The sequence below is a fragment of the Helianthus annuus genome, chromosome 13 (assembly GCF_002127325.2).
Source record: "Helianthus annuus cultivar XRQ/B chromosome 13, HanXRQr2.0-SUNRISE, whole genome shotgun sequence".
In the NCBI taxonomy this organism is placed as follows: Eukaryota; Viridiplantae; Streptophyta; class Magnoliopsida; order Asterales; family Asteraceae; genus Helianthus; species Helianthus annuus.
This window is the reverse complement of record NC_035445.2, coordinates 10,896,539-10,921,466: the sequence shown is the minus strand read 5'-3', so window position 1 is coordinate 10,921,466 and position 24,928 is coordinate 10,896,539. Positions and strand designations below refer to the sequence as shown.

Sequence of the window (24,928 nt, the reverse complement as noted above, 5' to 3'; positions counted from 1 at the left end):
TAATGAATCTTACTTAAAATTTAGTACCCAATATGATAATTCGTTAATATGGCACACTTAGATATCCATATTTTTTATTATATAAAATTTTAATATTATTTGTTACTTTATGTAAATAAAACGTAAAATATAATTATTGGTTGATATTTGAATTCAATTTAATTATACATGTAATGTAATGTATTTAAGGAATGTAGTTAATACATTATCAATTTTTAATATACAGTTACCATAAATTATTTCTAAATATATATATTAATTAGAATAAAATATATATTGTTTATACTATTATTTTATTTTATATACATATTTTACCAAGGAATTACCACAATTACTTAGCTGATTTCAACTGACCCTCTTCATTGTATGGTTAACAAATACATGGTAACAGTATTTTAACCCTTAGTGGAACATAAAAGGTTGTTGTGGTAATTTATGTTTAAATCCATTTTATTTTTGTCAGAAATCAAACTATAGGGGATGTATATGTAAATTTCATTATGGCGGTTCTAAATAATGACTTTGTCCTTACCATACTCTACCATCAAATCATCCTTCTTATCATTCTTATCATCCCTAGGAGAACGCAAATCGGCGACCGGATCTTATCATCGGATTATCGCCGGAAGCATCCTTCATTTAGGTTTCCGGCAAACGAAACTAGGGTTTCTAATCTTCACTTAAAGGTAACAACATTTATGTTCCTGTGATCAGTCATAAACTTTACTTTTAATCGTTTATATATTTGATTTTAGACCACTACATTGATGTACTTCTAAAGTTAACCATTAATATTGTTGTTTTTTTGTAAGATTTGAGTCTTTAATTGTTTGAAAAATAGTGTTGTAGTTTAGTTTTATTATGCTATGTTCAAAAGGTGTTTATATACCGGTCCTAAATTTTTCATAAACGTTTGTTGATGAATCTGTATTTAATAGTTTACTTAAAATTTGTTAGATACTGGTATTAAAACTTTAAATTGCTGATGCATTAAATTTATTTATAATATTGTATGTATATTCATATAAAATTTTAATTTGTTAAGCATATAACTTGGGGTTTTTCATTATTTAAGTCGTCGTTTTTTGTAGTCCAATCAGTGGTATGTATATATTGTTTTTTTGTTGTATACTGTATATATTAGTGTTTGGTAAAGTATGAGAATTTGAAAAGAATTTATTGTTGCAGGTTTCAAAATGTATACTTCATTTGTAAAGTATCTTCTAAACCCATCTTCATTGAGTATAGTAAGTATTCTTTATGTAATCTATAAATCCGCTTTTAGAGTAATATAATTTATAATTTTGATCTTTGAAACTTATAATACTAAATATAGTTAATATTAATATTAGTATATATACAGGATGTCCCTATCAGCTTTGTTACTCAATTCTACGGAGAGGATTGGGCCGATAGGAAGATGCGTATATATCACTCAAGTGGGAAAATTTGGGTCGTAATGTTGAAACGATTAAAATGTATGCCAGTCTTAACTGACGGCTGGGGAACAGTTGTTTCAGATCTCAAACTTCAGAAAGATTGTCTCCTGTCATTTCGTCCCATGAACCATTTTGGTCTCTATCTTTCATCTTATGTTAATGGCGTATGTGAGCAATCTTATTTCACGATTAATCGTCATCTAAGATTGGGTTTTACGGTACGTAATTTCATTTAATTTCCTTAAAATTTATATTTAACATGTATTTCACTTTTTATAATATAACGTACATAGTCAACATTCAATTTGTTATGTTTCATATTATGTAGATGATTGAAGATTCTTTTGTCCAACAATGTTTTGGAGACGATGTAATGGCTGGCTCATATGAAGTTAATTATAAGGGTTCTCCGTGGACGGTGTCAACAAGTAAGGTTAATTCAAACTATGTATTTTCAGAAGGTTGGACTCAACTTTGCAACGATCTTGGCGTTCTAGAAGATGATTTATTGGTTTTTGAAAAACTTAATGATGTTATGTTTGGTTTAACGGTGTATCGAGACGAGGTTGAGATAAGGTTGAGCAAGAAGGTTGAATCTGATGATGATGATGATGTAATTCAGATATCTTGGGCCGATTACGATAAAGCGCTTTTTAAGGTTCGAATCTATTAGGTATTATACTTTGTATCCATTTTTATTCTTCTTTTAATCTTTTTTTTAATATGATTTTTTCAGGACATAGAGGTAGATGATAACCAGCCCACATCTGTTAAAAGTCCATCAGGAACAGTCCTGACAAGTACACCGAAGAATGTTCATGTTAAAGAGACGTTGAAAGTAGGTGATGGTTTACATTTCACGACAAGACAAGATGTAAGTTTACAGACTCTATTATATTGTTATATTAATTTATTTATGACAATTGCCTATTATAACTCAATTTTTTTGAATTCAACCTACAATTAACCCATACGAGCATTAGTACTGATAATAAACCAATGGTTGCATCTATATTATTACTTTTATAGTTCTTTTGTTTGTTTGTTTGTACAAACACATAGTTTAATCAATTTGCCTTATCAGTAATACCATGGAATAGTTTCAATCATCATAATAGTTGTATTCGAGTTGTTGGAACTTCATTATTTATTTCTTTGGTTTACAAGTCAAATATTAATTAAATAAACATGACAATGTACAATTAATTTAACAACTTTATTATGTCTGAAAAATAACCTCCAACTTTATTAGATCAATTAGAAGGTGAGTCTTGGATGTATTTTTTCCTTTTTTTTTCTTAAAAATTAGTACATTTTGTATATGTAATTTGTTGTTGACAAATTTTTGCTTTAAATTTAAAAAACATATAAGATGTAAAATATTTCATGTGCTAACTCTTTATTTCACAACAGCTCAAAGGAAAGGGAAAATGTAAACTTTCTGTCGACCGATCCGTCACATTTGATAATTTCAACAAACAATGCAAAGGCCGAAAACGTTATACAACATCTGATCAAACTGTCAAGGTATTAAATAATTTATGTATTTTATTTTAAGTGTACTAATATCCGTTTGTATTGTACATTATTTTCCTTATCAAAGGCAAAGAAATGCTTAACTGTTGTTAAAAATGGGTAGCATCCAAAGAAGGTTTCAAGGAATGCAAACAAAGTTTCCCGTATCGGCATTGATCCAGAATTTTTCGAATTTAGCCGTAAAGCTGAATATAGGCTGGTACTTTTTCTTTTATACCTGATCAACCATTAAAAATTTTATAATTGTTTATATTTGCTTATAGTTTTTTGTTATTTTCAACGCATTTAGCGGCTTCCGGTTGAGGTTGTTAATAGAGCCGGCCTGTCTGAAAGATTGCAACCTATATCTGTCCAGAACTTGAATGGTGATGTTGAAGTTTATGACACAAAGACAGAGTTAAACAGTGGTACGTTACGTTACGCTGTGGATGGATTGAGGAAATTTATGGATGATAACCAGTTGCAGTTTGGACACATGTTGCACTTCACATATGTAACTTCACAGAGGAAGATTGTGTTGAACGGTGTAACTTCAATCTAATGAAGACTGCTATAAAGTGTGTTTAAAACAGCTATGGTTTGGTTAGTTTGTTTGTTAGTCTTTTGAATAGATTAATTTTTTGGTTGTGGTTATGAACATGAAAAATTTGCGTCCTTTCCCATGGTTGACTTTATTTAGATCTTTTGTAATGATACTAATGTGACTTATTTTGTAATAGTTTTTAGATTTTGTTAGTGTTTTATATGTCTATTATAGTAAGTAATTACAATCTTCATATTTACACAGTTCATATCTTTTATTTATTTGGAAAGATGTTATAAATCTCAATTTCCTAAAAAAATTTTAATATAAGGTAAGCAAATTCATTTATGGAAACATATATTACAATTTAAAAACTTCTAAAATTAACGTATTACATAAATATATTTCCATTTTTTGTATATTCTATCTCTATATATTGTTATAGACTTCTTCCAATTTGTGATTTCTATATCCCCCTTTCATTTCGTATTGGATGATTCAATAAGAATTGATCAAAACACTCATTTTCCCTTGATAATTTCATCCTCGGTATTCAACCTTTCAACTCGGTTAGTTTGTTCACTTTGTATTTTTATCTATTGTTATTTAATCATTTAGCATTTTATTTGAATCTGTATGTATTTTTGTTTTCACAATATTTGTTTTCGCATAGTATCATTCATTTAAGTTGTGCGCTGTCATTATAATGTATCTTTATATTTATATATTTATACATATATAATACATAAATTTTATGATTTAACACTCCGTATAAAATATAGACCATTGTACACAATTACACCTTATTGTTTTGTTAAATTGTTTATATGAATCTTTATTGATGATTGATTAAATATTACTTAACATGTGTTCCAACATACCAACTATGTAATTTAACAATTCTTTTTCTAAATTCATAGCAATGCCTAAACGACCAAAAATTGTCTCCGTATACAATGACATTGATAAAGAAAACACTCAGGATGGTAAGTTATTTAAAGTTTTACAGTTTTTTTACCTTCTTAGTTATTTGATTATATAGATAGAGATGTATATTTTTTTTATCCGCAGTTCACCGGAATGAAAACACATCCTCCGACATTGTTAATGGTATAGCACTAATTATTTCATTGTCCATTTATATTATTTTAGACCTACTTACTTAGCTCACTATTACGCTAGAATTTTTTATTAATTCTTCCATTTTTTTTGTGTCTCTTTAAAGTTCGACGAGGCAGAAGACCTTTATCAAGCATAACGAATGGTATTATTTTAAGTATATATTTTTTAACAAAATGAGAATTATTTTTTCCTTATCTACAACTAACTATTTTGATTTGTTATTGTTTGTTCATTATAATTTTTTCAATTTGTCTACGATTTTATAATAGCTGTCCTCCCAATTGTTACTCGAGACGAGGCATCTCATAGAAGAAAATTAAGAAAATTATACTTGGATAATAAGAAATCAAATGTGGGAACTACATCGTCATCCCTCAATATTGATTCCACTAATATTAATTCCACTTCCACTCCGTGTGTTACATCGGATAACATAGTCAACAGAATTGGTTTTCACAATTTTGAATCCACTCCTGAGGTGACTAATAATGTTAATCCAAGTCCTTCAAGTATTGTAACAAGTAAGTATTTCTTTATTTTAATGTTTATATATTTGGGAATATGTTCTTATTGTTTTGCATCGATATTTTTAATATGCTTTTTGTCAATTGTAGCAGGTAACATTATTTGTAGTACCAGCAATCGTACAACGAGAAAAAACGATATTGGGAATAATATTTCAACTGGCATCACATCAACCACCTGCACATCATCATTGAACCGTAATTTGCAAAGGCTATCATCTGGGAAACGTAAGTTGGTATCCAAAGCACGTATTTCGTCTCCTATACCAATGATCGACTTGACCACAGACGAAACCGTAGAACGAGATCCTTATAAAGGTGTTTCTACAGGTTAGGTTTCTTGATAAGTAGTGCTACATATTGTAAAAATACTAAGTCTTAAATACGTATATCTTATTATTGTAATGAATGTTGTATATATAACTATAATGTTGTATGTTTTAACAGATTATTTGGATCACGGTGATCAAGTTATTACTTGTGAAGTTTGTTATGCAAAGTTATGGGACGCAGAGAAAGGAAGCGGAAGAAAAGAGGGTGGCAAAATATGTCATATGTTATGTTGTGGTTATGCCAAAGTTGTCTTACCGGATTACAAAACCGCGACACCTTATTATAAAAGTCTATTCATGTCCAATGACAATGAAAGCAAGCACTTTTTGAAGAACATTCGACGTTACAATTCTATGTTCGCGTTTACCTCAATGGGTGGTAAGGTTGACCAAACCGTGAATACTGGTAATGCTCCTTTTTGCTACAGAATTAGTGGTGAAAATTACCATTCTATTGGTAGTCTTGTGCCACCAAACGGAGGGAAGCCTAAATTTTGTCAGTTATACATATACGATACTGAAAATGAGTTGGCAAACAGGCAATCAGTTTTTAGGTACCATTCATGAACTAATTTTATTAATAACATTTATTTTAAGTATATATTTACTTAATATTTCAATTTGATGAAACAGGTCTTCAGACAATGCTTCCTCATCATCCACTTCAGATGAAACTGATAATAAGCTGATACAACAAATCAAAGCAATGTTTGATGCCGAAAATGTGCTTGTGAAAATTTATAGGATGGTTAGAGATTGCTTCCAACAAAATCCTAATACCACTTTAAAGCTTCGCCTAATTGGCAAAAGAGAACAAGATGGTCGGACTTATAACTTACCTACTTCCTCAGAGGTTGCTGCTCTTATTGTTGGAGATATCGATAACGCACTTGAGAAAAGAGATATCGTTGTCGAGACACAAACAGGTTCATTAAAAAGAATAAGTGAATTGCATCCTTCCTATCTTGCACTTCAGTATCCTATTTTGTTCCCATATGGAGACGACGGTTACAGAATTGACATACCACATAGGGGTGTCATTGATGTTACTAACAAGAAACGTCCGAATTGTACAATGAGAGAGTTTTTTGCGTATCGTGTACAAGATCGTAGTAACCAGTTTTCATTGATTCTAAATTCTCGACGGTTATTCCAACAGTTTTTGGTTGATGCTTATACGATGATTGAGAGCGAGCGACTGAACTTTATAAGATTTCAGCAACAAGATCTCAGGTCTGATACATATGAGAATATCCGGAAACTAAGATATAACGGCCAACAAGATTTGTCTAAGGTTGGAAAACATATTTTCCTTCCATCTTCCTTTACAGGCGGGTCATGATATATGATGCAAAACTATCTTGACGCAATGGCAATTTGTAAATGGTATGGTTATCCAGACTTTTTTATAACCATTACCTGCAATCCCAAATGGCCGGAGGTTCAAAGGTTTCTTAAGGACACAAATCTTAATCCGGAGGATAGGCCTGATATTTTATCTCGAATTTTTAAAATAAAGCTGGATTCAATTTGTAAAGATTTGAAAGACCGTGATTTGTTTGGAAAAGCTTCTGCTGGTATGTTTATAAAGTTACTTTTTAAAAATAACCTTAATTATAATTACAAGGTTTTTATTTTTTTTTGTAGTTGTTTACACTATTGAGTTTCAGAAGCGAGGATTGCCTCATGCGCATATGTGCTTATTCATGGAGAATGATTACAAACTTCCAACTGTAGACCATGTTGATCAGTTTATTTCTGCAGAAATCCCTGATTTAAACCAAGACCCGGAACTATATACGCTTGTGAAAGACCATATGATTCACGGTCCATGTGGTAATGCTAGAATGAGCTCTCCATGTATGGTTGATAGAAAATGTTCAAAAGGTTTTCCCAAGAAATTTCAAGATCACTCAACCTTGGATTCTAACGGATTTCCCTTATACAGAAGAAGAGATGACGGTTCCTTCGTTTTAAAAAATAAGATTGAGTTAGACAACAGAAGTGTTGTACCTTATAACAAAAAGCTTTTGAAAAGATATCAGGCGCATATAAACGTTGAATGGTGCAACCAAGCGGCGTCAATAAAGTATTTGTTCAAGTATATTAATAAAGGTCCTGATAGAGCAACAGTTGCTGTGGTTCCGAGCAATAATGAAAACGAGCAAGCAGAAAATGATGAAATTAAAGAGTATTATGACTGTAGGTATATATCTGCGTGTGAAGCCTCTTGGAGGATTTTTTCTAATGAAGTTAATTATAGGAGTCCTTCTGTTATGCGTCTTCCTTTCCATCTTCCTGGACAACAAACAGTTTGTTTCGGTCCTGATGAAGATATTAATCAAGTGCTAAACAAACCATCTGTGAACTCATCAATGTTTTTAGCTTGGATGCAACGTAATCAAGATCCTAACGACCATGTTGCACGTACACTAACATATGTACAGTTTCCGCGTTTTTATGTGTGGAAGCTTGACAAGCGTATATGGGTTCCGAGAATAAAAGGAAAAACAATTGGAAGAATTCATTCCGTTTCTCCTTCTACCGGTGAAGCGTACTATTTAAGAATTCTTCTTAACAAAGTTAAAGGACCAACATCGTTTGATGATATTAAAACAGTTAATGGTCGAGTGTACGATACTTTTAGAGATGTTTGCTATGCGCTTGGTTTGTTGGATGACGACTCGGAGTACATTGAGGCCATCAAAGAAGCAAATATATCAGGTAGTGCAGGTTATATTCGCAATTTATTCGCCACCATGTTACTGTCAAGCACATTATCTAGACCTGAAGTTGTCTGGGAAAGCACATGGAAGTATATGACAGATGATTTTCTGTACAGATTCTCAAAGTATCATCGTGTTTCAGGTAAAATTATAAATTTCATATTATGTTTTTGTGACAGTTACAAAAAATTACCATTAAATTTATATGTGGTTTTCATTTATCACAGGTTTATCAATTCCTGATGAGCAACTAAAGAACTATGTTTTATGCGAAATCGAGAAGTTTTTAACTCGGAATAATTCATCGCTTCGGAGATTTTTATCAATGCCTTACCCGGATACTTCATCTTTAGATAACTTTCGCTGCCGATTGATTAACGAAGAGCTTGCTTATGACAGATCAGAGTTACAAAATGTTTATCAAGGTCAGGTGAATTTGTTAACGGATGAACAACGTGCAGTATATGAAGAAATTATGAACGCAGTTCATGGAGACAATGGAGAAGTATTTTTTGTTTACGGTTATGGCGGGACCGGTAAAACATTTTTATGGAAAACATTGTCTGCTGCAATTAGGTCAAAAGGTGAGATTGTATTAAACGTTGCATCTAGCGGAATTGCATCATTGCTGTTGGAGGGAGGAAGAACGGCTCATTCTAGGTTTCATATACCTTTGAATCTTAATGAGGATTCCGTTTGTCATATAAAACCAGACGACGATGTAGCTAAATTACTACAGCAGACCAAACTCATTATATGGGATGAAGCTCCTATGGTTCATAAACATGCATTTGAGGCTTTGGATAGAACTATGCATGACATTTTCAATATATCTAATCCATCCAGGTCTGATGTTTTATTTGGAGGAAAGGTAATTGTATTTGGTGGTGATTTTAGGCAAATACTACCTGTTGTTCCAAACGGTGGACGTCAAGAAATTGTGAATGCCTCATTATGTTCTTCTTATTTGTGGAGTAAGTGTAAGTTGTTGACGTTATCTAGAAACATGAGGTTAACTGTTGGAAGACCATCATCTGAAGTTGAAGAAATCAGTAATTTTGCAAAATGGTTGTTGGATGTTGGTGAGGGAAATGTTGGTGGTTCCAATGATGGAGAAGCAATAATTGAAATACCACCTGAGCTTTTAATTGATAGCATATCTGATCCAATTTCTAGCCTGATTGATTTTGTTTATCCGTCAATTTTGGAGAATTACAATGATCGTAATTACTTTAGTACAAGAGCTATACTTGCGCCTAAGAATGAGGTTGTTCACGAGATTAACGACAGATTGTTGGCAGTATTCCCTGGTGAAGAAAAAGAGTATCTTAGTTCTGACAGTCTATGCCCTACTGAAGATGGCAATGTTGATCAGCAAAAAATATACTCCCCCGACGTGCTCAATGGTCTCAAAGTGTCTGGTTTACCAAATCATAGGTTAGTGCTTAAAGTTGGTGTTCCAGTAATGTTGTTGCGAAATATTGACCAACGAAATGGTTTGTGTAACGGTACAAGGTTAAAGGTCACAAAACTTTACAGTTGTGTTATTGAAGCTGAGATAATTTCTGGTGGTAATATTGGTTCTCGGACATTCATACCTAGAATGAATTTGGTACCTTCGGACCGAAAGATTCCTTTTGCATTCCAAAGGAGGCAATTTCCAATAACTGTATGTTTTGCAATGACGATTAACAAAAGCCAGGGACAGTCGCTATCTAAGGTTGGGTTGTACCTAAGACAACCAGTTTTCACACATGGTCAATTGTACGTAGCTTTATCCAGGGTTACAAGACGAGATGGAATCAAGTTACTAATACTTGACAATGATGGCAGGCCTACAAATAAAACAACCAATGTTGTATATAAAGAGATATTCAATGGATTGTGACTTTTTTATTTTTGTCATTTTTTGTTCATCACGTTATTTGTATCATTTTTTATTATATGCGAAGAAACTTATAACGAAGTATTTACGCATTAAAGTATATTCACATTCTTATGTATTATTGAATCAATAGTTATTTCTGGTAATAATATTGGGACATGAACTTTTATTCCAAGGATCCATATTTCTCCGTCCGACAAACTAATTACTTTCAAATTATATAAAGTAACCGATTCACATATAAACAACAATAACTTATTATGTTAATATATATACATACACATATTAATCAACAACCTTTTATAGATGATACCAACATTACTTACATTCCAAAATATGGTTTTTTTTCATGATATATAACTAAATGTCTTTAAGGTTAACCACTTACTACATTTCCATAACAAAAGTAAACATAACATCATAACCACTGATTACATGTCCAAAACAAAAGTAAACATAACATAACTTGCATAATATAGTCCTCATTTCGAGTACACAAAAAAACTTCTTCATTAGCTTAAACATTTACCTTTCAACCTGCATTAACTTGATCCACGTCTGTTAAGATCAGCAGATTTCCTTTGCTTATGAATTTGAAATGCATTTTGTCACCCAGACGAAGCCCATTCTCTTTCATGAACATTGGCCATCCTTCGATTGCATACCTCACATCATCTCCATTCTTTTGGCGCCTAACATTCATATCGACTGTTTTTCCCTTCATGCTCCTCACTTTTAACACATGCACTTTGTTTTTTAATCCGCCAATTCTTACAACATTAGCAGGCAATCTCTGCATGAATATGATAATTAACAATTAAACCAGCCTTATGAATGTTATAGTCTTACCGTTTATCAATTAGTGTTGAAAAAACATACCATTCTGTTACCTCCCTTTTGTGTAAATTCACAGCAACCATCTTTATCTACAGAATTCTTCCTTGCAACACGTTTTGGTGCAACATCTGATATCTTCAATTTACTGCCTGATATCTTTCTAATGTCTTTTTCCTAATTATTACAGAAACACATAATGTTTATAATAAAATATGTATTATATATTTTAATCTCTTTGAGTTAATCATAAGTAAATGTTGTTATACGTACCAACCGACTGCGTGTTCTTTTTCCAACTGTTGAAACGGTTTGCATTTCCACTTCTGTTCCGCATATCAGCACCTTACCTTCGTCTGCCTTACAATATCCCTCAATATGTTTTCCTTTTTTCTTAACCTGTTTACACAATTTCTTATTTTAGACATCAATGATCAAGAAGTAAAAAATAAATATGGCTATACATATTAAAAGTACTAATCATGTATTATTATGATTAAAATTCTTACATCTTCTTTTGGCAGTTGGTTTATCTCTTCTCTCATCACACTCTTTGTTTCCACGTTCGAGGCTTCTTCTCCACCAACGTTCTTACTCCCCTCATCTTTGTAACCACTTTCATTCTTCTATTTATCATACATTTATGCTTAGTAAAATCCCAAAAGCTAATTCTAATTTATATTTATATACATAAATGGATGCTTATTACCTCACACATAAACAGATCAACTGAATCATCGTCTTCACATAAAGTCTGTCATACAATAACATACGTAAGTAAGTCTGATTTCTTACTAAAGTCTTAAAATTCAGTATAAAAAACTTACAAAGTCAACGTTTTTGTAGTATGTGTGTTTAGGTATTTCCAGCATAGATTCATCATCACTTTCTTCTTTGATGTTCACATCTAACTCAACTCCTCTACGATATATCTTTATCTCAAATGTTGCGTTGTCAGTTTTCGTCAACAACAGTAAATCATCCTCTTCTATTCCAAGATCATGAAATAACTTCGGACAACCTTTTGTAAAAACATAGTTATCATTTATTTTTTCCGTCTCAACTTTCCAACTATGACCTGCTGCATTTATGTTGTAACAGTCGTTCACTGGTACGTACGAGTAACATTTTGTTACATAAGTTTCTGGAAGCACCTGAAAAGTAATGTAACATTTTATTGATATATATTTATGTAAATCATTTATATTTCAAGTATGACAAAATAAAAATTAATTAACAAATAATAGTATACTTACTATTATCTTTAAAATGTTGTAACGATTGAATGTGACAAAAGATTCACCACATATGTTTTCAACAAAGCAACTGATTTCCATACTTTTGTCCTCCATTATCCTTAATCGCAATATTGTCCTTTTTGTCAATTCAAGATCCCTTACTACATTACTCCACCCGTCGGTTATAATGGATTCACCACTTACACTTCTTAGAGAAACTGGCCAACTTCTACGACTTTCATGATTTATCATTACTTTTCTCCTTTGCCAATATTCTCCATATACATTCTTAACAAAATGAATTGGCAGCACCTGCGGTTAAATTTAGGGTTTACATAATTTTTAATACAAGTTATATATATTATTTTGTAAGCATTATACATACAAGTTTTAACGAGGATGGCTCTTCTAAGATTGCAATGCATGAGGGACTCATTTTTTAAACCTGCATAATACCAACATATGGTATAAACATTTAGTGTTGAACTTCAATCGATACATATATGTTCATATCAATAAGAAAATAACATTTTAAACAGATTTTGACACATTTTGCTGATACAATGACTATATACAACATACATATAAACAACACTAAAGCAACCTTTATCTGATCATTATATTTATATACAATATTACAAATAATTAAATGTGTCAATTATTTTTTACCAAAAATTATCCTTTTATAGTGTTTAATATGAGTTAAATATAATCTTACTTTGAATACAATTCAACAAACAAAATTCTTGATCATAAATGTAAAATGATAATCATATCTATTCAATCATCCCAATCACACTATTAACTAACAATTTTTATTCATAACAATATGATCACAATCTATCAACCAAATCAAAGTATTAACCGAAATTATATACACTCAAACACATGCAATACATATACTCCTTCATAAATACATATAACTTTCAGAGCTTTCAATTTAACAAAAACCTAACTCTGATTTCACGTCTAATTCTTCATTAATCGTTGGAAATAAACACAATTCGTGAGTTGTTTGTAATACGGATGATAAATTTAGTTGGTAAATCAGAGTAACAATCTTCTTTCAACTGATCGGAGATGAAGTCGGAAGTTACCTTTACTAATTTTTGAACCGCCGTTGATGTTTCTTGAAGATTGTGAAGAAGGTAAGCTGATTTGCAGAACTTGATATGATATATTTGTAATGATGATTTTTTACTTAAATGTTATTCTTATTTGTATTGTCCGTAAATCTTTAATAAAATAACATTTCTTTGACGGTATTTTTTGGTAACAAATATTTACTTTTATATATTTTACTCAAACTATTTAAATAGATATTGTTTTATTTATTTTAGGATATAATTTTTTTATTAGATGTTTATTATTTTTACAAGTAATTGTAAATCTGTTTATAAATATAGTTATGTACAACTGATTGTTTTTTTAATTGGTCTAAAACGTATTCGAAGTTATTTGTTACGAAACTCCAGCAACCATAAGTGTTAGAGTAATAGATTTTAAATTTGTATTGAACATCCGAAAATCATATTTCATACATACACATCATCGATCCACTTTTTTTACATTTGTTGTACGAATAATTTTTTTTTCTATATTTTAAATTCAAATTGATATGATAACAACATTCATTGTTTTGAAAAAGTAAGAAACATATCATTGTTCAATACCGCAACGTTCGCGTGTATTATCAATAGGCATCATTGATTATAATATTCTGTGGTACTAACTTTACGTTTATGTAAATTAAAATACATCATAATATTCGAACGAAGCTGTAACAAATTATTTACGTGTGAAAATATAATTTATTTTTTGTTTAGCCACCCGTGTATTACACGGGTACTTAGACTAGTAATCATAAATATAACAACCCTCCTATCCCTAAAAGTCCTAAAATATACTCTGTACGCGAAAAACAAGCCCAAAATACCGTTGTACTTATTAAAAACAAGAAAAACAAAGTTTGGCAGTCTCTCGAGGGGCGCGACCAAGACCCCTTGGTCTGTCGCGGGGGCGCGAGGACCTGTTACTTGCCGTACACCCTGCCAGCCACGTGTCCTCATCGTGTCAAGCCTACTACGTTGAGCTGCCAAGGCTACGCCCTAGTCTACCTCCGTCGCGGGCTGCGAAAGAAGAGAAGGGGGGCCGTCGCGGGCAGGCTATATATAGAGGCCTTTGGCCTCATTTCTCATCGTTCAAATTCCTTTTCTTTCTCTGTCACTATAATAACATTATTGCTCAGGAAATAATACCCACTATAAAGCGAAGCTCGGCCTCGTTGTAAGTATTATAACCCTGCTATTACCCTACACGATTGATTTAGGATTCCGTAATGCATGTTGGCTCTGCCCGACTCAGTCATTGGAATTCTGTCTCGTGTGTACACCCGATTGATCTAGGATTCCGTAATGCATGTCGGCTCTGCCCGACTCAGTCATTGGAATTCTGTCTCGAGTTGTACGGTTAATGCGATTTGGGTTATTTTACTAACACGTGTGCATTGTTTGATTTTAATAGATAATAACCAGGAGATTATCAGGAAGCTTTAGTTTTACCTAAATTTGCAATGTGAGTACATATGCTTTTCGTAAACTGTTTTTACAAAACCCAATTGTTTTAAACTATAATTAACAATGATTGAGTCTATGTATTCTTCAATTACTGCCGGTATGTTGGGGTTTTGTATACAAAATGTGAAAGACGTTACCATTGGACAAAGAGTTAGCCAATGAGTAATATGACCCATCAGTCAGGATTGACAGTACTGAACGAGTAATTGTGTAGATATAAACATTGTAAGCGCTCGCAATACTGTGAAATTATAAAAGTTGTTTTTGATTAAACTAGGATGCACTCGTCAGTATTTCTTGCTGATAAAATGTTTTTAAAACGCGTTTCAGATAACACAATGTGAAAGCCAAATAGAAGCCAACTGGAGAGCACTAAAGACTTGGAAAAGTGGTTATAAAAGTTACCTAAATAAAAAGGAGTTTTTGTTTTCAATAATTAGGGTTTATCCCTACAAATGTACTGTCAGATGAACTTGGGTTTTATCTCAAAATTTTGTTATAAAAATTTTGGTGTTTTACTCGGATAAAAACATTTCCTGACTACGGTCCTGAAGTATTCCGCTGCTAAATTAATAAACACTGATACCATTGATACTGCCCGTTCGCAGCGCCCGCTTTCAGAGTAGGGGTCGGGGGCTGCGACAATAAATGAGTTTAAATGGGAAGTGAATTAAAGAGTAAATGATGGGTTAAATGAGTATGATATATATTTTATGCATTAATAAGTTGATAAGAGATCACGTATATGAGAGAAATTTTGTAGGAAGTACAGGAGAGAATTATGACCACACATTTGTTTTGCTCAATTTAAGGAGGGAAGAGTATAATGGTCTTTTATCCTTTCAACTAGTTTCCTCCTTGATTTCAAACGGCTATAACTCTTTCATACGTTAATATTTGTTTTTAAAAAATTACATCATATTAACGAGCATTTCATTCTCTTTAATTCGAGGAACCTATTGTTATAGTGTTCTTAAAAATAATTTACAGGACTTTAAATATCCATTACGTGATTACGTGATTTTGAATACCTGGTACCCATTACGTGATTTTGAATACTCAGTACTCATTACGTGATTTTGAATACCCAGTACATGATTACGTGATTTGAATACCCTTTACGTGATTACACATTCAACATAAATCATTACGCATTCAATGTAAATTCATTACATGATTACATATTCAATTTGATTTGTTATAATTAACGTTAATACAATTATGCTTATTACGTGATTACACATTCAATAATAAGAATTTGATTGTTTATGCTTTATTACGTGGTTAAATCTCTAATATACGACATTATGTTGTTATTATTATAGGTTGGTTTGACAAATTTTTTGTATATAATTTATCCTTAATACGTGATTATACTTGAAATATTAGGTATTCCATATGAAATATTATGTATTACGTGTTTTATTTTTACGTAATCACTCAGTAGGGTTTCACATAAATACTATAATGAAAACCCGTAATCACGAAATGAGTATTTAAAATCATGTAGTCACGTAATAATATATAGGCAACTATTGTTACGTAATTACGTAATCACTTACTGGAGTTTCACATACAATACTATAATGAAATCAAGTAATCACGTAATGGGTATTCAAAATCACGTAGTCACTTACTGGGCATTTAAAATCACGTAATCAAGTAATGGGTATTCAAAATCCTGCAAACTTTTTTAAAGAAAAATATAACAATATGTTGCTTGAATTAAAAAATGAAATGCTCGTTAATACGGTGTAATTTTATAAAAAAAATACTAATGTATGAAAAAGTTATAGTCGTTTGAAAATCAAGGGAAAGTGGGTTTATGAGTCAACAATATTGGATTTCCCTATTTTACCTTCCCCCCCCCCCTTACTTGTTTCCTTTGTTTTTAGTTATCTTAATTCTATATTTGGGGACCACTTAATCTCAACCCTTATCTTGCAAATCAAGGGTCAAACTTGTTTTCTACACTTCATACCATTCTTTCCTTTTGTACAAGGATATGTGAATTCTATATCCTGTTAACTGTTTCGGTTTCGGCTACACCAGATAGAGTAAAGTGGGGTTTACAGCCATCAGCCGAATTCTCTGTTTGTGGTGTTAAGGCTATCCTTAATTCCTTCAATAGAACGCCCTCCGGATACAAGTTGGTGTGGAATAGATGGGTCAGTGGCGGAACTAGCCTGTTAAATCAGGGGTATCCTAATTTTTTGCCGTGCAATCATACAATATTAATAAAAACAACAAGAACGAAGGTCGAAGAATGCAGCGTCTGAGTTTGAGCGAGCCGGATTGTCCTAAAACGATACGGGAGGGAGTCGATGGTTCGGTTGTTCTCACCCATATAGGCTTGAAAGTGTTGTCGGGTTGTCCTCCAAAAAGGACCGCTCGAGCGCCTATCTGACGTGTGGTGGCTTAAAACTTCGATCCACGACTCGCAAAGTGCAATCTTCTTCGGTCTACGCAACGGCTGTCATCCTCGGTTTTTTTGTGTAACGCCCCAAAATATGGTTAAGTGCTTTCATGTTTTATATAATATGCAAAAAGTAAGTTATAGTTTGTATAACCCTAGTATGAGAATAATTGTAACAAGATTAATAACTACAAGAGTATGTACTAAATTATTATGTGAGAAATAACCAAATAGAAAAGAAATAAGAGCTAATTGTAAACATTACAAATGGAAGGGGCTAAAAATGACAAGGATGAAAGGTGGTTATTGAGATAAAAAAATTAAAATAGGCACACACCCACACATCATATGTGTGTGTCGCTAGGAGATCAAGAGAAGAAGGGGAAACCCTTTCTACTTCTAAAATTCAGCAATTAAAGGAAGAAATTGAAGCTAATCACCTGCATGTTCACCCCAACCTAACCATCTTAGCATTCTTAACATAAGGTATGTTGAAATTTGCAATTTGATGATCATGAATGAAATGGGTTTTGAATAAATCCATGAGATTGTATGGAATTAGGATGAATAAGGGTTAGGAACATCTCATAGATCATGAATTGAACTTGAATTAGACTAATTTGATGGGTAAAAGTGAAAACCCATTTTTAGTAAAAGTGTTATGATATGAAACGTGAAATTTGGGGTAAATTAGTATGGTGACGTTCATATGGTAAACTTATAATGAATCATTGTTAAGAGAATTCAAGCTAGGATGATGGTTGTATGATGTTTTGACTAAATTTGATATTGTTAATGTTATTGACATGAATGGGTTATAATATGCATAAGATACTTGTACTCTATGCTAAATTATTACTACGCACGCCAAGTGTTTGCTAAAATGCTTGAATGAAACGGTTATAGGATTTTACAATGTTAAATGGTTAGAATTGAGAAATTGTTGTGTGTTGATGAAAATAAGTTGATAATGGAATGAAAAGAATGACATGGGCTTAAAGTATGTAATTTTGGATTGTAGGGATTAAAGAAGAAAGCTCAAGTCATTCCGGAACGCAAACAAACCACAACAAAGGTAAGTTTTCTCGCTTACGAAATGTTATTAGTATGCACTATTATAAATAATATATTTGTACATGTTGAGATCGTATACTTGTAATGAGTTAGTTAAGGACGAAATGTGATAAGAATGTGAATTGAGTTAGTGGAAGTGATTATGTATCAAGTTAAGAAATTCGTGTTTGGAAGAAGGTTTATACGCTCTTCGAAGTTGACTAGTAAATGGATGTTGAATAAACTTGTATTTTAAATTGTCTAATGGAACGGTTGTATGTAGGTAAAGGAACTTGTTAGCGGCGCTACTTGGATCGAACACACTCATGATGCACGCTTCCGAGAAGATCCTAGTTTGGTTTAAATTTTTTTTTTGGGTTAAACGTTTTTGTTAAAACGGGTCTTTTGTATGTAAGTTAACCCGGTAGTGGTTAGATGTTAACTTGTAGTTAAAGACTGGGTTAATAACTTGTAAAACATGTATGGTATGAACCCTTTTATAACTATTTTACTTAGTTAAAATGAAGTTGAATGCAGAATTTTGCTTATAAAATTATTCGACCCGCTTGGTATTTTTGTCTAATGAAGTTCGTTTGTCCCTTTTCAAAGTTTAGACCTTACAAGTTGGTATCAGAGCTGAGGTTTGAGGGATTCAAGTATTGGAATTATAATGCTTGGACTCAAACCGAAAGCTCGGATGAAGGTGTGTTCGTTCCGAAGCGCTATACAAGTAAGTAATATAGTAATTTCGATTTATGTTTTTAGTTGGAAACGGGAATTGGTTATGGTTAATTTACTAGTATAACCTGGGTTGGAACGTTACGGGATGTTATGGAAGGGTTCGGGACTGCACAAGACCGTTTCGGGTTGAGTAAAGGCCTGAAAATGGAATTTTTAAGCAAATCAGCGCCTGCAAAACGTAGAGACCGTCGGCGACGCACATATGTGCCGTCGGCGACGACATCCTTCCACCCGATGCCCAAACTCCCTGTCTACGGACAATGGCAGCGACGCAACTATTCAGAAGCCGTCGGCGACGCACATATGTGCCGTCGGCGACGGCACCTCCTGAACCACTTTTCTGATTTGCTTGTTTTGTTATGCCAGACCCTTTTAATTTAGTTCTAGCCTTCGTTAAACGCTAGGAACACCTTAAATTAATTACGAAACAAAGAAATTCTAGATGACTAGCATGTTTTAATGACGAAAGTGTGAAAGAATAGGAAATTATGTACACAAGCAAATGAAGTAAGTAACGCATTTAGAATGTTCGTAAAGAAAGATTAGATGAGTCTATGACTTATGAGAAAGAATTATTAAGAGTGATTGATGCATGAAAGATAGGAAGAATGAATGTAACAATGATTAATATGAACGTTTAATTGTAGATGAATGTAGCCTCACCAAGACCCCGAAAAGTGATAAGGACGAATAAAAAGTCATGTGACTCGAATTGTGCTATGATAATATGTCTCGGGAACATAAAATTTCAGAAAGAGGGATACGAATGTATGTAATAATAAGTCCTTTGACTTATTTATGGCACGTAGATGATTCGTGATCGTTTTGACCATTTTATAGAACGAACGGAAGGAAAGTTATGAAATTTAGAATGATAGAATGAATTAAGTATGCTGAAAGAGGGATGATAAAGTATGCGTAAGAATGAAATTTTAAATTGAATAAGTAAGAAATGGTATTGATCTAGAATGTTTTCAAATGTAGACAAGAATGTGTGATTAATATAAGAAGTATATAACATTCGTGAGACCATGATAATTACCACTAGTATGTCGGGTAGAATCGGGAAGTAGGTTGACGAATGGATAAAAGGAGTTGCAAGACTCTTAAGAAAATGTGAGTATTCTATAAGAATGAAAGATTTGAATCCGTAGGTAAGTACGAACCAAACATATAAGAACGAAAGGTATGAATGAAAAGTATGAATCTGTGGGTGAGTACGGATCAAACTTATAAGAATGAAAAAGTTTGAATCCGTATTTGATATACGGATTAAACTTATAAGAATGGAGTATAATAGTGAAAGGTAAAATCCGTAAGCAAATACAGATCGAACATATAAGAGTCAGAAGTAAGAATGAAGAGACTTGAATCCATAAGTATCTGCGAACCAGCCACGTAAGAAGAACAAAAGTTCAAATCCATAAACAAAGTGGGAATGAGTAAGAATGAGGGAAGGAATGTGTTTCTTCCTCCTACTAAGGTAGGTGTAAATATTGTAAGTAAGTGGTGTCGGTAGCCTTGTCGAGTCAGGTGGGTCACTTGACTAACATGATGCATAGATACATATGATGCACTTATGAGTAAGTGAGGGATAAGTTGCGTTTAAAAAAAAAGGAATAAACTTCTTAACCTATCTAGAAATATATTGATGGTTCGACCTTGTTAAAGTCGAACGGGTTATTTGGGTAAGTGTAAGACCGATGACAATATGATGGCAAGGGAGATGAAGCTAATTGTCACATAAACAAAATTCATAAGAAACATAATAGAAGACGACTCATGTGAGTCGGGGTGAAGGACGGACTACGACCCGGAGAATGGCATAAGTATGGGTAAGGAAGAAAAGTTGTCCGCGAATTTCTAAAACGATGAAATGATGTTTTATTAGTGTGTTTGAATTAAAAGTAAGTGCAACACATGACCCAATATATGTATACAAAAAAAAGAGAGAGAATTTAGAAAGGGCTAGTATGTAAACAAGATGAATTGATAAATATCATGTTTGAAGGAAAACTGAATGAAATGTGCTAACGCTTAATTTGTAGATGAGAATGGTCGAACTCTTGGCATGATAAAACTAGTAGAGTTGGTGAAAAGATGCACATGAGCGGAAGCTCATCACATGGATGGACGGGGTCAATCTAGTTTTTGACACGCGCTCCCGAAGGGGGTGGGCTGAATCGGGACACGAATCGTTGTTCATGTAAATAATAAGGTTAGTAAAGTATTTGACTTATGAATGTTAAATAGAAAGTTACGGACGGAATAATGTTTCCATACGAACAAATGTCAACACAAGTATGACGTGGTTGGAAGGTTTGACCTTTAGAGGTCAAGAAAAGAACGAAATTCTTAGTTCAAACTCTATGTCATTAATCAAGGCGTAGGCGTGCATAGCAAGTAATGATAAAAAAAATAGAGAGGAATAATGAACGGGCAAATCATGGTGACCTGAATGAAATTATATGGAGATTAACCTAGGAATGTACTTTATATCATGTAACAGTAACAAACCTAAAACAACGTTAAACTCTCGAGACAAGTACGAATGACTAAGAAGGAAATAATGGTTGGGTTGTGATAACTATATCAATGATGAAATGTTTAAGAGAAGTTAGGATGTGAGATTGTATGGAAGACTTGACATATATGAATGAAATATGATAATGATGTAATTAGTAATAGACGAACTTGAAGAATGTGCTATAAATGGAACTCGTACAAGAATTCGGGTCAAATGTATGTTTGGAAAGGATTAAGCGTTAGGGGGTTGTACATTGTACTCGAATGAGTGATACTCGTCATGTATTATATTAATTACTTAATTTGCAATTAAGAAGTGAATATGTGCTAAAAGTAAAACAGATGAATTTGCTAGTAAATGATGATGTTATGATTATATTAATTGACTAACCTTGTATGTGGTTGTCAAATGTAAGATAATGAAAGTATTAGCATGTGTAAAATGGATTATGTGTATTGTGTATGTAACTAGAAGATTACATGGTAGTATGTATTTCACTAAATGGGTTCGAAATGTTTATGGTGTCATTAGCATTACCGACTACATCGATATGGACATATGTTCCTAAGTCAGAAGTTTACATACTTGATCGTTGACTTTTTCAGAAAAGTCAACGAATATGAGAATAGTATGATTAGAAATCCTAATATGATTGTAAGAACAGAAGAACTGAATGATGCATGATGGATCCTTGTATGTTACACTTGATGATATGTTAAATTTGCGTGAATTTAGAATGATGCATTGTTGAATCTATGCCTTGTGCTTGTTACATATGATAAGTGAAAATGCGAGATATGAACTTGATATGATTGGTGATATACAAAATCTTGTATGAGAATGTGAATGTGGCGACATGTAAGGATAAGCATCATGACAAGATGACACAAGCACAGAAAGCAAATGGGTCAAAAGGAGGCGAGGAAGCGATCACGAATACGGACGCCTAATGTAAGTGACTATCGATCTCGCTTCTTATTTTGTTTAGATAAAGTTATCTATATTTGAATAATTGAAATCAAGTAAGGATGTACAAAGGTATGGAATGAATTGAGAACTTGAATAATGATTTATTTCACGTATTAGAACCCTCGGGACACACGATTAGTGAATAGAAGGAATAAAACGCAAAATCAGCGTCTAAGCTGCAGAGGAGGCGTCTTTGACCCCCTGCCCTATTTAGCTGACGCCTTATCTTCCGGACTATGCGGGTCTGATACCGGAAACCCATTTTTCACGTTTTCTCACCTTTCCTTGCTTCCAAGGCCCCGATAAGCTTCCCAAAAGTATCCCAAGCCTATTATAAAGTTTTATGAGGTACATGTAAGAACGGAACTTTAGGAGGGCAGGTACGAAAATGTGTCATGTATGTTGATATGTTTCTTTATGGACATGGCTAAGTTTTAATAAGTAAAAACTTATAAGGACACTATGGATATGTAAAGTGTCGGAACTAGTTTATGGTAACATGCTAATAAAATAGTAGGGTGTCCTAAGGAAAATTAAGTGAATGTGTATGCACGGGATGTAATTTAATGTGTAAATCGAAATGGAATGCAGTAAGACATGACTGTACGCGTAGACTAGTATATACAAGAATCATACGCATAGATGTTTCGATTAGCAATTCTTTAAGCTCATTGAAAGCATGTAAATTATACGTAAGAGTTTGAGTAGTAAGGTATGTATGTTCGTAGTAGGACTATTTAAGCCCAACAGACTTGGACTACGTGATGTGTACGTATGTTAATAAACAGTATGTATTCAGGTTTCGGGACGAACCCTCCTTTAAGGGGGTGGACTTGTAACGCCCCAAAATATGGTTAAGTGCTTTCATGTTTTATATAATATGCAAAAAGTAAGTTATAGTTTGTATAACCCTAGTATGAGAATAATTGTAACAAGATTAATAACTACAAGAGTATGTACTAAATTATTATGTGAGAAATAACCAAATAGAAAAGAAATAAGAAGCTAATTGTAAACATTACAAATGGAGGGGGCTAAAAATGAACAAGGATGAAGGTGGTTATTGAGATAAAAAAATTAAAATAGGCACACAACCCACACATCATATGTATGTGTCGCCAGGAGATCAAGAGAAGAGGGGAACCCTTTCTACTTCTAAAAATTCAGCAATTAAAGGAAAGAAATTGAAGCTAATCACCTGCATGTTCACCCCAAACCTAACCATCTTAGCATTCTTAACATAAGGTATGTTGAAATTTGCAATTTGATGATCATGAATGAAATGGGTTTTGATAAATCCATGAAGATTGTATGGAATTAGGATGAATAAGGGTTAGGAACAATCTCATAGATCATGAATTGAACTTGAATTAGACTAATTTGATGGGTAAAAGTGAAAACCCATTTTAGTAAAAGTGTTATGATATGAAACATGAAATTTGGGGTAAATTAGTATGGTGACGTTCATAATGGTAAAACTTATAATGAATCATTGTTAAAGAGATTCAAGCTAGGATGATGGTTGTATGATGTTTTGACTAAATTGATATTGTTAATGTTATTGACATGAATGGGTTATAATATGCATAAGATACTTGTACTCTATGCTAAAATTATTACTACGCACGCCAGAGTGTTGCTAAAATGCCTTGAATGAAACGGTTATAGGATTTTACAATGTTAAATGGTTAGAATTGAGAAATTGTGTGTGTTGATGAAAATAAGTTGATAATGGAATGAAAAGAATGACATGGGCTTTAAAGTATGTAATTTTGGATTGTAGGGATTAAAAGAAGAAAGCTCAAGTCATTCCGGAACGCAAAACAAACCACAACAAAGGTAAGTTTTCTCGCTTACGAAATGTTATTAGTATGCACTATTATAAATAATATCTTTGTACATGTTGAGATCGTATACTTGTAATGAGTTAGTTAAGGACGAAATGTGATAAGAATGTGAATTGAGTTAGTGGAAGTGATTATGTATCAAGTTAAGAAATTCGTGTTTGGAAGAAGGTTTATTACGCTCTTCGGAAGTTGACTAGTAAATGGATGTTGAATAAAACTTGTTATTTTAAATTGTCTAATGAAACGGTTGTATGTAGGTAAAGGAACTTGTTAGCGGCGCTACTTGGATCGAACACACTCATGATGCACGCTTCCGCGAAGATCCTAGTTTGGTTTAAATTTTTTTTTTTTGGTTAAACGTTTTTGTTAAAACGGGTCTTTTGTATGTAAGTTAACCCGGTAGTGGTTAGATGTTAACTTGTAGTTAAGACTGGGTTAATAACTTGTAAAACATGTATGGTATGAACCCTTTTATAACTATTTTACTTAGTTAAAAATGAAGTTGAATGCAGAATTTTGCTTATAAAATTATTCGAACCCGTTTGGTAATTTTTGTCTAATGAAGTTCGTTTTGTCCCTTTTCAAAGTTTAGGACCTTACATTTTGGGTGAAGTGGAACGGCATTGAGGGTTTGTATAAT

At 32.8% G+C, this 24,928-nt stretch overlaps 1 protein-coding gene and 2 long non-coding RNA genes across 3 annotated transcripts; all 3 read left to right on the top strand.

Moving 5' to 3' along the window:
• Positions 1-6,845: 6,845 nt before the first annotated feature.
• Positions 6,846-10,090, top strand: LOC118485715. The gene is made up of 4 exons (XM_035982127.1): positions 6,846-7,053; positions 7,124-8,344; positions 8,430-9,295; positions 9,413-10,090. Exons 1-4 carry the CDS (start codon positions 6,846-6,848, stop codon positions 10,088-10,090), a joined length of 2,973 nt encoding a protein of 990 aa, XP_035838020.1.
• A 7,405-nt stretch (positions 10,091-17,495) lies between these two features.
• LOC118485703 lies at positions 17,496-18,760 on the top strand. The gene is made up of 3 exons (XR_004877587.1): positions 17,496-17,637; positions 18,173-18,226; positions 18,488-18,760. It is a non-coding gene; the product is annotated as an uncharacterized LOC118485703 (long non-coding RNA).
• Positions 18,761-23,618: 4,858 nt separating this feature from the next.
• LOC118485704 lies at positions 23,619-24,671 on the top strand. Its single transcript, XR_004877588.1, has 3 exons — positions 23,619-23,686; positions 24,225-24,280; positions 24,546-24,671. It is a non-coding gene; the product is annotated as an uncharacterized LOC118485704 (long non-coding RNA).
• Positions 24,672-24,928: the final 257 nt, after the last annotated feature.